At 36.6% G+C, this 11,822-nt stretch overlaps 1 protein-coding gene across 2 annotated transcripts; it reads right to left on the bottom strand.

Moving 5' to 3' along the window:
* Positions 1-1,218: 1,218 nt before the first annotated feature.
* Positions 1,219-11,376, bottom strand: LOC107551171 (alpha-2-macroglobulin receptor-associated protein-like). 2 transcript variants are annotated; one of them, XM_016232707.1, is made up of 9 exons: positions 11,299-11,376; positions 4,665-4,780; positions 4,309-4,453; positions 3,984-4,114; positions 3,739-3,859; positions 3,002-3,157; positions 2,836-2,918; positions 2,492-2,668; positions 1,219-2,373 (listed from the first exon to the last, which is right to left on the bottom strand). In XM_016232707.1, exons 2-9 carry the CDS (start codon positions 4,776-4,778, stop codon positions 2,305-2,307), a joined length of 996 nt encoding a protein of 331 aa, XP_016088193.1. In that variant the 5' UTR covers positions 4,779-4,780; positions 11,299-11,376; the 3' UTR covers positions 1,219-2,304. The 2 variants fall into 2 exon arrangements, with proteins under 2 accessions (XP_016088193.1, XP_016088185.1); XM_016232699.1 differs by lacking the exon at positions 11,299-11,376 and having other exon boundaries at positions 4,665-4,938.
* Between the last annotated feature and the right edge of the window lie 446 nt (positions 11,377-11,822).

Below are 11,822 nucleotides of genomic sequence, written 5' to 3'. Positions count from 1 at the left end.
TGTGAATTGTGAGCACATTTTTGAAAACAACTTTTAATAATATTCTTGCATCTACTGAAGCACAAAACATCATCAGGTTTTACACAAACTTCTGGCGTTCATGCAGATCAAATACCATTTGTCATTTTTAAAGCAACAAAGACACAGAGCAAATGTTAAGAAATTCTTCAATTCATATACCTTTTTTCAATTCAACTTTTAACTCAAATTGTTATGCTGAAAAAATGTTTGTTAGAGAAATGCATATTAGAATAATTTTTGGTAGTGGTCTCTCAGACGTTTAGACTCCACTGTATATCAGTGGTTCTCAACATAGGGTCCAAGGTCCACTTTGGGGGCCTCAGTATGACTTAAATATATTGTTAATGTAATAAAAAGATCTAACTCTAAATTAAAATAGGAAAAGAATAGATACAACCAAGATATAAACTGAGAAATATTAGAGGGCCTTTGCAAATTGGGTTGGACTTTGTTGGGCTTTCAGTTGAGAACTGCTGCTGCACAGTATAACGTGAAAGGGATAGTTCAACCAAAAATGAAAATTACCCTATGATTTACTCACCCTCAAGCCGTCCTAGGTGTATATGACTTTCTTCTTTCAGACGAATACAATCAGAGTTATATTAAAAAAATGGCCTGGCTCTTCCAAGCTTTATAATGGCAGTGAATGGGGGTCCAGATTTTAAAGCCCAAAAAAGTGCATCCATCTATTATAAAATATGCTACACAGCTATGGGGGGTTAATAAAGGCCCCCTGAAGCGAATCGATGCATTTGTGTAAGAATATCCATATTTAAAACTTTGTAAATGAGGCTCGAGAGTGAGTTTACCACAAGGAAATTTTCATTTTGGGTGAACTATCGCTTTAAGTTTATTGCTGCATTGTATATTATGTGCAGCTTTGTGTACAAATGTATTTTCCATGGTTAAAATTCACGTGGAATTAAAAGGTTATAAATCTGAAAGCAGATCCCAAATGCAACAACTGTTGACTGTAAATATATACTTTAATTGGTGACCAATTTTGTTCTGTACATTTACACAATTAAATATTTCATAAACTTTTTTTTTCAAATATTTTCTGAAATTTCTATGTTGACTACAACAGTAGTAATAAAAGTGATACGTCAGTGACTAGCGTTGCTCGTCCTTAAATGCTTGATGCAATTGTCTACAGCTCAGCATAGCAAGCATTTGACATCATAGAAAACACAAGACTTTGGAAGTTTGTTTTATTATGAAAAGTGTAACATGAAATGAGTAGAATATGGACTTGTACAAAAGCGATCCTATTATTTATGGAGATCACGTTCATGATAATACATTACAATGCTGGATTACCATATTTTTATGAATATGAGGATTTTAAATCACAAACTAGTTAGTAATAACAGTAGAATTGGAAAGAATTAATTGCCGTTTATATTAGAATTTTTATGACAAATCTCAAACGTCTTACTGATGGAACTGTTTAAAAAGTGATGTTGATTCAAGTCTACCTTGGGACAACACTGTCAATCATGGTGATGGGCTTTGTATCCAATGCTATTTAGAGATTCAGTCAATATCATAGTTGACTCTAAAGGTCTGCCTTGCCAAATCCGGCTTGGCTTTTTCTTTTCTTTTTTGGCTTTCTCTATTACACTCCAGCCTTTTTCACTGAAGCACACCATTTTCCTCAATCTGTCAGGTTGTGCTATTATTCTAATATAAATCACGCCTGTACAGGGGTAGCACTGTTGTTCATGAATGGGTATTATTCAGTTTAAATCTTAGGACGTTCAGGACTGGGGTTTAAGGCAGAAAAAAAATGGAAGCTTTAACGGTTTATACTGAAAACCCTAGAGAGCTTTTTTTTTTTTTTCTCATGTGTAAAGTTATTCTCTGTGCTCATGTTGTGGAGGAATGTTGAATTCTTTTGCACCCATGTTTGTGGGATGCTACACATTTAATTGTGCATTTGTTGTTTAGCAACTTTTACTAAATAATTGAGTCACAAACCAATGTGGCCAAAATTAATAGTATGTGAACAACATGCATCAGCGTTTTGGCTAAATCAGCTTGCTGCACAAACAAAACGGGAAATAACCAACAAAAGCAGAACTCATCACTGCTCAGTACAGTTTAAAAAAAAAAATCATCATGTACTCTGGCTTCCCAAAGGAAATGTTAAATTCATGTACAATATGCCCTACCTTTATAACCCTGGCTCATCTGTGTTGGATAACATTTTGGAATACCTCATGTGTGACCTCTGAACAGTTATAGCTAACAGTAGTGCTGTCATCGTGACAAAAATGGTATTCAGAGTTCATTGTGTTGCAATCCATTTCGGGAAATCTTATTCGTCAAGTCCTGCAAGTGTTTCTTCATCTAAAGAAAAAAAAGTGTGATAGGGTTATTAAAAATCCACACAGTACAATAACCAGAAAATCCACAAAGTACAGTAACCAAAAAAGTTGTTATTCTAAAACCCAGTTTGCAGCTCTACCTTGTATCCCATTTCTCGTGCTTTCTCAGCAAGAGTGTTGTATTTCTCTTTGTTTCTCATGATGTGATCTTTGTCTCCCAGGGCCTCCACATGCTTCAGTTTCTGATGAGACAGTTCCAGCTGCTCCTGATAGTGCTGGTGCTTCTCCACCTTTGTTTCAAAGTGTCCAAGCTCCTCCTAATGAGAGAAGAAAAAAACGAAACTTCAGGAATTTTGAAAATAATCTTTATACCAATGTAAAGCCAAGCATATTAAAATAAAACGGAAATGCAATATTTAGCAGTAATTTGGCTGTGCAGTAATAATCTGAATGGTATTCATGTTACGACATAAGCAAAGCTTACTTTAAGAGAGTCAAGTTCGTCTTCACTGAGATTTGATCTTTTTGCCATCTCCCAAAGTTCTATGACTCGTGGCTCCTTAAATTCTGCCACAGACAACGAGAGCATTAGAAAGTCATGCGGCAATTCATTTATGAAACATGAATTCAACCTTAGCGAAGGTCTCCACCACTGTCAGCACTGTAACCCTCATGGGTGATCTTGCGGAGCCGTTCAAAGCCCTGGTTCAGGTTCCTCATCCTCTGCTTCAGATCTGAGTGTTTCTGATGGAGAACATGTTCCTTCATGTCACCCTCCAGAGGACTGATTACATTCTTATGGATCTCTGATGGAAAGAACAGTGCATGAGACATTTATTCAGCAGGATCTGAAATTTTAAGAAAAAGATTGTGAGAATCTGCTCAGGAGGTTGGAATTTAAACAGCCCCATTATTAAACTTACCAAAAGCATCGTTAGCTAACTATGGTCGCAAGTTCCGTTATTACCAATGACTTAAACTTTGAAGCAAAACGACGGAATAAAAACACTGAATTAGTCCTTAGATGCCATGTTCGTTACAGCAACATCTCAGAAACAACAATAACCTGATATTATGTTCTCAAAACAATTAATTAGCAGCTTTTACTCTACCACTTGCATTTGACATCATTAATGCAAGTCCTTTATTGTTAAACCAACTTGATTTAAACAACAGAGGTGTGACTATGCTGCTATGTTTTCGGGGGAGCAGTTGTGATTAGTTAGCCCCAATAATGCATCATACTACAGTACATAATTAACCTGGCCAAAAAAAAAAAACTTATTAGAAATAGTCCTGCCTCATATAGCCTTTCAGGGATCTTTTATATTCTTACAACTTAATACTATTACAGATCCTACGTGACATCTTGGCACTAAACTCTAACCTTCTGTCCGGCTGACAGTGTCCATGACAATGTTGTACTCATTGATTTTGTCTTTGTGGTGCTGGAATTCTCTCTGCAAGGTCTGGAGCTCCTCGTCAGAGAACTTTCCAGAAGTCTTAGCCTGAGGATCAAAGGTTGAAGAGAACATTTAAGCAAAGTTGGTAATAAGTGAACACAACACGTCTGTAAACCTGCAAATGAGTTACACGTTCACACTCTAGTAGTCGTTTCATCCTATCAGTTACCTTGTTCCACAGCTTGTCCAGCTTTGGGTCATCAAATGTGTCTCCCTCTTTAACATCATGATCTTTCAGTCTGTTGCTGTCCAGTGTCCGGGTGTCTTTTTTCCCATCCATTCCATACTTTGCTAAAATAACTGTGCAAACAAACAGAGATATTTATTATATGAAAGATATAGTCATTTTAGTTACCAGTGTGCTCCATATCATAAAAACAATAGCATTTTCTGTCCCAGCTTCCAGTAGCAATAGGAAATATGTCAACAAATGAAATCAAGCTTTTTCAGGAGTTCTTTGAATATCATATGCCACAAAAACAGTCAAATCCTACTATTAAAATTGCGTCTGAGCTTGGCTTCTCTCTCTCCATCCTCATCCATCCCTTCTGCTTTCAGTTTTTTCCACTGAAGTTCATCTTTCTCTTGGATCTTCAAGTCACTGTGGAGTTCTGAGAGTCGCACCGGTGCAAGCTGCATCTGAAGCAGATATGGTGATGGACAGTTATACACATTATAATGTTCAAAAGAAGCCATGTTATAAAACCTGTGCAGTCATGAAACACTATAGTATATTGATTTAAACACAATGATAAAAGAAGGACAAGCAGAATATCCCATAACACTGACCAAAATGAATGATTGTATATTTATAATATATTATATATTTTTAATCCGTCACATTACTTACTCTTATCGCCTTTTCCCAAACCTGATTTAGTTTGGCAATCCTGAATTCCACCTGATTGTTGTTTTTATCAGATGCCTTTTGTTCATTCAATTCTTTCGAGTACTTCCCACCCATTGCTCCGACAACAAACAAAGCAAGCAAAATTAGAATCTGCATTTTCATTTTGACACTCAAGAAGCAAATTAGTTACAAAAGGTATGAAAGTGTGTAATGTTTTCTAGAGCATCTGCAGCGCTATTCAGGAAGCGCTACGAGAATCATATTGCGTTCACATAACGTCCAGCTGCGCATTGCATCATGGGTCTTGTAGTTTTAAATTACTTAGACATTCGCGCTTGGGAGCGAGTGACTGGACGTTTAAAGACTTCAAATCCCACACAGCGCAGCTTGCTCGTTACCTAGTAACAACGCGGGTTTAGACTGAGTTGCCAAGTCCGTGTATTATACGCGACTTTGGGCTTCTTTTTTTGTAAAGTTGCGTGAAAAATCCCGGGCCGCGGTTTTTTGGGGGCTTATTTTATAAAATATGGTTGCTTGCTAGGAAAACCTGATAAGCAACTTCGTTTCTTTTCATTTATGTTTGCTGTATTCTCCTAATGCATTGGTTGACTGTCGCCGTGATTTTGCCAAGACAGACATGTTCATGGATCAACATCTTTTGATGATCCTGGATCAACATTACTGTCCAAAAATATAGATTTAACCCAATCCCTACCCCTAAACCTACCCATAATTTATTCCTAAAATCAGAGGGAAATGATAGCTGATTAACAAGAGTGTAGAAGCACCTAACCCTGATTGTAAGCCTAAAACAGACATTTCCTGAAAAGTTATATCTCGATTCTGATTGGTTGATTGGAATGATGTTCCAGGAACATGTTGTACTTGGTGAAATCACGCTCACAACTGGACACAGCTGCTCACAGTTAATAGCCAATCAGTGCAAAAATATAAGTGCTGCAGCGTAATTTGTCAAATATTCGGCCCGCTCCTCACGCGCCTTCTTTTTGAACGTGATTTTTCTTCAATGAGGGATTAAAGAAAAATCACGTTCAAAAAGGCACGTGACGCTGTAATCCAAGCGATGATAGTAGGCTAGTAGACCTAGAGAAGTGGGATGACTTTCTTTTATAAGGCATCCTAATTTTTACAATGTTTTTGTAATGTATTCATTATCACGGGCTGTAATAAACATACAAGTAGGCCTATACTAATACTAAACGTATATACTGTATGTGTGTGTAAAATAGCCATGTATATATACATACTCGAAACACAACATGACCAATAAAAAGGTGCCAAGCACCAAAAGCAGCCCATATTAAATCTATAAGCTGTCTTTAATTGAAAAATACGCATTTTCATGCAATATATGATCTTTTGCTGATTTTTGTAAAATAACTTATGTTTTTGCTTTTCAGATAAAAGGGTGGTTTTAGTTTAATATGTCGCAGGCTCATTTATTGGTAATAAATAAAATTGATGATAATAAATGATAAAAAAAAATTTGGGGCTTGTTTTTGAAGCTTATTTGTCTTGCGAGAGTTGGCAACAGTGGGCTTAGAGCAAATGAGATCAATCCACGCACTGGGAATGACGGGAAGCCTACTTGCAGCCATCTGCTTATTGAAACTGCCCACAAGATTAGATTTTTAAATCTCATTAGATCATAAACACAGACATCCCAAAAGTCTAATATTCATTTTTAATTCCTGAGTGTTAGCCCATCTGTTGGATTTCAAATGAAATAAATAAAATCCAATTCCTGGGAAGCAAAATCCACCCATTATTGTCAGCTCTAACAGGGTTATCAGAGGTGTGAACACTTTTGCAATCTGTCTTGGTCAAGCCTGCTACCTATATTGTAATTTGTCTCTGCCAATTTTCCGAATTAGAATGCCAGTAGTAGTACTATTACTAACTGCTTCCAATACTGGAGATAATACAATGATTGATATAGCAAACAAGATGAGACCAACTGAGAGTCCTCATAAAGGCTACTATAAAATTACTGAATTATCAGGACACTACATGTTTGTATTTCTGTATCAAATTGGGCAACCAACGCTATACTGAAGGATTATACATACACCTCAAAAATGAAACCCAATATAGGCCACGGGATACATTTATTGAGCAGCAACTTAAGTGTTACTGAGAGAGAGAGAGCTTGGGACTTTAATTTTTCAAAACTTTGTACATCTACAACATGTATCAGAGCTAGTTGATCATTCTTGTTATCCCATCACATTAGGAAATATGCTTACATTATCTAACCAATTTGACAAAATCGATAATGCCTGTAATATCTATCCAAGGTGTCATCACCTTTATAACACCAGCTCTCTGAGGGACCTTTTGTACACAAATTCATATTGATTGACTCCTCTCTCTTTTACAGTCTATCCTGCTCTATGTTGACATATTGCTAAAGCTTGTTTGCGTGCACACACACACACAGGTTTACATTTGTGAAAAGTGGGGACATCCCATAGGCGTAATGGTTTTTATACTGTACTGACCGTATATTCTATTGCCCTTTACAAACCCTACCCGTTACAGGAGACTTTGTGCTATTTCAGATTTTCAATACACTCCATTCTGTGTGATTTATAAGCGTTTTGAAAAGTGGGGACATGGGGTAATGTCCTGAAAAGTCACCTTCTCCTTGTAATACATATGTCATACCTTTGTCATTATACAAATGTATGTCCTCATTTGTCACAAAAACGCGTGCACACACACACACAGATATTGGTGGTTTATGGGGACTCTCCATAGGCTTAATGGTTTTTATACTGCACAAACTGTATTTTCTCTCACCCTACACCTAAACCTACCCCTCACAGGAAACTTTGTGCATTTTTAGAGTAAAAAAAAAAACACCATTTAGTATGTTTTTTAAGCATTTCGAATTACGTGGACATAGGCAGTGTCCACATTAACCACCTTCACATTGTAATACCTCTGTCATACCCATGTCATACAAATTTGTGTCCTTTTAAACCACCCAAACCAGTGCACGCTCACACACAGAACATATATGGTACAGAAAACAACTGAGGTAATTATATGAGATAAATCCAATACTGGAAATTTATTATATTTGACAAATTTAGACATAATAATCAAACCACTTGAAAAACACTTACTAACAATTCCTAAGTGATTAAAAATGTAGCCTACTTCAAGGTATGTTAAGGGCATTTACAATGTTTATAAAATTGCTAAAAAAATATATGAAGTGGATTTTGTAATGCTTTTCAAGGTACGGTATGAAAAGGCAGTTAAGTGATTAAGGTTATATCATCTTTGCTCACTGTCACGAGTTTAGTCATTGACATTTGATTCTACTCAAAGGACCTTTTAGAGGAGCAAAGTAGTACAAAATTGTCCCTATAGAAAGTACACGAGCTGTGCCAGTGAAAGCATTTCATTAACACATTACATCTGCTTGTTGTCCACCCACTTATAAATAACACTTAAATTGCTGTTGCGACTGTCCATTTAATTGTCCTCTTGATAATGCGACACTGGTTCTATTTTTGAATAATCAATAAAACAAACAATTTCTGCATGGTACAGCAATATTGATCAGAAATCAAGATACTAACCTTTTGGTTGTATTTGGTTTCATCATATCTTTTTGACTATAAAGTCATGTATAAAGTAAATTTTTTCATGTTCGCCGAAGACATCCTTGGACTTTGTATTACAACAGCAAATTTCAGCTGCAGCATTGAAAAATCGTTAAATACCGGCCTTTGTTGAGAAAACCTTGATTTGACAAGCCAACTTATCCAAACTGTTATAATACTGTGATGTGAAGGTAAACACCATCATCATCATCATCATCATAGTTCCATGGCTGAAAACATAAAAGTATAATAAATAGAGATATATAAATTTCTTGATTTGTCTGTATTTATTACCCCTTTGTGTTTACAGTCATGGAACTCTGTTTCTACATTCAGACAGTTGCAGTGGTGCTGTGGCTTGCATTTGACCATTTAGTTAATTTGTATATTATTTTGCTGCTCAGCAATGCTGGGGAAATATAGCGGAATATGTATGCTCATTTGGTTGAATGAAAAATAAAAATAAATCAAAGTAATCCATGGCTTGCAATGGTGCGGTTGCTCAGATAATTCTTCATTATCTTTCATGTTGCTCTAAATTGAACACTTCTCTCCCCTAATGTTGTATTTTTTATCATGTATAGTATTATTAATGAATACAAGCAAAGGGCACTGAGTAAATAAACTGGAGCCTAAAGCAATTCCATTACATAAAGTTTGATGCTGTTCTCGGTTTTTCAACCTTTAATGTAGTTCAGATTCCATTAACGTGCAACAGAGATGGTCAAAGGCCTTTGTGTTTCTCTGCCAGAGACGTGTGTGGGCGCATCAAGCCTAATGAATACACTCAATCACAGGCATTGGGAACAAACACCGTCATTAAGAGAGCAAACATTACATTTAAGGACGTTCTGCTCCATCCATTCATCTTCATTTAAACAGGTCAGGCAGGATCCTTCGGACAAGTCGTCCACTTCTTTTTTGAACATTATGACATTATACAGCTGTAAGAGGCGATGGGGGATCAGCCGCTCACTCGCTCATGTAGCTATCAGAATACAGCGCACACTAATAACCACTGCTTTTTAACAGCTTCTCAGTTTTATTCTCCATATCTTTTAGGCAGAATATTCACACAGGGTTTCTAAGATATCAAGCCATAAATCTTCCAGTGCAACCCTGAGGATCTAAACCACAAGGCAGAAATGAGATCTTTAATGTTTTCTTCTGGAGATTAAATGAGCCACTATACTGTGTTTTGGAAGCTGCATGGCGTCCCTTACAGGCTACCTTAAATAGCTATATCAGAAAGTCTAGACATGGTTATGCTGTGCCACCAGCTAGACCAACACCAAACTGGAACAAACCAGCTTATATGCTGGTTGTTGCATTGCCGTCTATGCAGGGTCAGAAAGCTCTCAGGTTTCATCAAAAATATCTAATATTTGTGTTCAGAAGATTTTGGAACGACATGAACGACATGAAGGTGAGTAATTAATGACAAAATGTTCATTTTTAGGTGAACTATCCCTTTAATTACAGCATTTTCATTTTGGGGGGAACTGTCCCTTTAAGAGAACAATTTTCTTTCTTAGTGTGAAGTGCATTTTAATAATCTAAAGAACCATCTACTATAGAATAACTTTTTGTGCAATGAAAAGATTCCATGGATGTCAAAGGTTCTTCATGGAATCATAAATGCCAATTAAGACCCTTTATTTTTAAGAGTGACCCGAAGAAAGTTCTTCAGATTATTAAAATGTTCTTCCCACTAAGAAAAAAGTGATCACTGAAAGCTTCTTTGGAGAACCCAAAATGTTTTTTCTATGGCACGAAAGAAAACTGTCATGCTGTCTGATAACCCTGCCTACATGAGTTTGGAAAGATGTTATGTAGCCCTACCCATTTGTGTCCTTGGTTTATAGCAAAATGAAGAGCTGTCACTATTCTTAACATCTCTGAACTTGGTCTATTATTCATCACCTGTAGATGGTGCTGAAGTTTTCTTTCAATCAAGAGAGAGAGTGAGAAAGAAGAGAAGAGAAAGTGAAAGACAAAGCATATAAGTCATCTACTAGAAGACTCAGCACGCTCTTGTCTGGGAGTGTTAATGTTGTTTACAGGTGTCTTGCCTTGACAGCAAGATGCACACACACACACACACACACACACACACAACTATAACCAAATCAGTATTTCACATCAGAAACTCCAATAAACTACAGCTCAGAAAGTTCTACACTAGTTCCATCAATACGAATCCTTTCAGTTTACAGTACTTGATTCCACTGACACATTATATTAGATTGCAAACTACATATTTACACATGGATACAAATCTTTTTAGGTAAAGAAGGAAGAAAAAAATGCTGTCAGTATCCTAAAGGGTGTTTTAAATGTCTATCCTTTATCCAATAATCATTTGACAGTCTCCTTCTCCAGTGACCTTTATGCTGCACTCCTGTCCTCACCATGATATGCTGTTTGATTCAATGATAGCAGGTAATTTTCACCAAACAATGTTTTGCTCGTATGCCTCAGGCACGGTCTTTTTCAATCTTTATTTCTCTTTTCTGTTCTGCAGTGGCAGTGTATGGCGAAGAGGAACAATATATCTCCATTTGTAATAATATACCTACTTTAAAAAATAGCCTTGTTTTAAAGAAATTAACACTGATTCATGGAACAAAACATGACCCACAAGTAGTTCTTCAGTAGTTTTTAAAACAGTAACTTTTCCCACTTGAAAATCATCAAATTCAAACAAAAAATCAAACAAATGGTTTTTCTATTTATTTTATCAATTTCTTCTATTCCATGTCTTTTAGTTCCATTTATGACATTCCATTATCACTCACAAATATGTATCAAAACAAATTAGATCATATATGTGACCCTGGACTACAAAACCTGTCATAAGTCGCATGGATATATTTGTAGCAATAGCCAAAAATACATTGTATGGGTCAAAATTATTGATTTGTCTTTTATGCCAAAAATCATTAGGATATTAAGGAAAGATCATGTTCCATGAAGATATTTAGTAAATTACTTACCTTAAATTCATCAAAACTTAATTTTTGCTTAGTAATATGCGTTGAACTCCCTTTGGACATCGTTAAAGGCGATCTTCTCAATATTTTGATTTTTTTTCACCCTCAGTTTCCAGATTTTCAAATAGTTGTATCTCGGCCAAATATTGTCCTATCCTAACAAACCATATAGGTGTCAGGGATTCATCACAGTCACCAGCCAGGATAATCACCCGATCACAGTCACGTGAGTTCTAATCCCCCGCACCTGCTGTCACCAATCAAGCCACACTACAAATACACACACATCACAGTCACTCACTGTCCGGTCTGCCGTTCACTCCTATGGACTGTTCTGAACTTGCTATACGATATTCTCCTAGAAAGACTGGCCTTCTGGTTCTCCCGTGATCCTCCAACAACTTGGAAGCTGTTCCACGATCTCCCACGAAACCGGCGTCAGACCTGGAATCCTTCACTCTGTTGACACACTCCTACCTTAACCTAACCCGTTCCACTCATCCACATCTTGTTCAATAAACCATCCT

This window comes from Sinocyclocheilus grahami, unplaced genomic scaffold, assembly GCF_001515645.1.
Source record: "Sinocyclocheilus grahami isolate Dianchi unplaced genomic scaffold, SAMN03320097.WGS_v1.1 scaffold17.1, whole genome shotgun sequence".
In the NCBI taxonomy this organism is placed as follows: domain Eukaryota; kingdom Metazoa; phylum Chordata; class Actinopteri; order Cypriniformes; family Cyprinidae; genus Sinocyclocheilus; species Sinocyclocheilus grahami.
Note: the sequence above shows the minus strand (reverse complement) of the source record. Positions and strands in the feature narration are given on the sequence as shown.

Bases quoted from the DNA above. Each gene is read 5' to 3' on its own strand.
- LOC107551171 (XM_016232699.1), bottom strand. From the start codon at position 4,826: ATGAAAATGCAGATTCTAATTTTGCTTGCTTTGTTTGTTGTCGGAGCA. The intron at 3,860-3,983 runs GTAACTGATAGG...TTTGATCCTCAG, and splicing joins TGGACAAGCTGTGGAACAAG to GCTAAGACTTCTGGAAAGTT. The intron at 2,919-3,001 runs GTGGAGACCTTC...TGTCTGTGGCAG, and splicing joins GGGTTACAGTGCTGACAGTG to AATTTAAGGAGCCACGAGTC.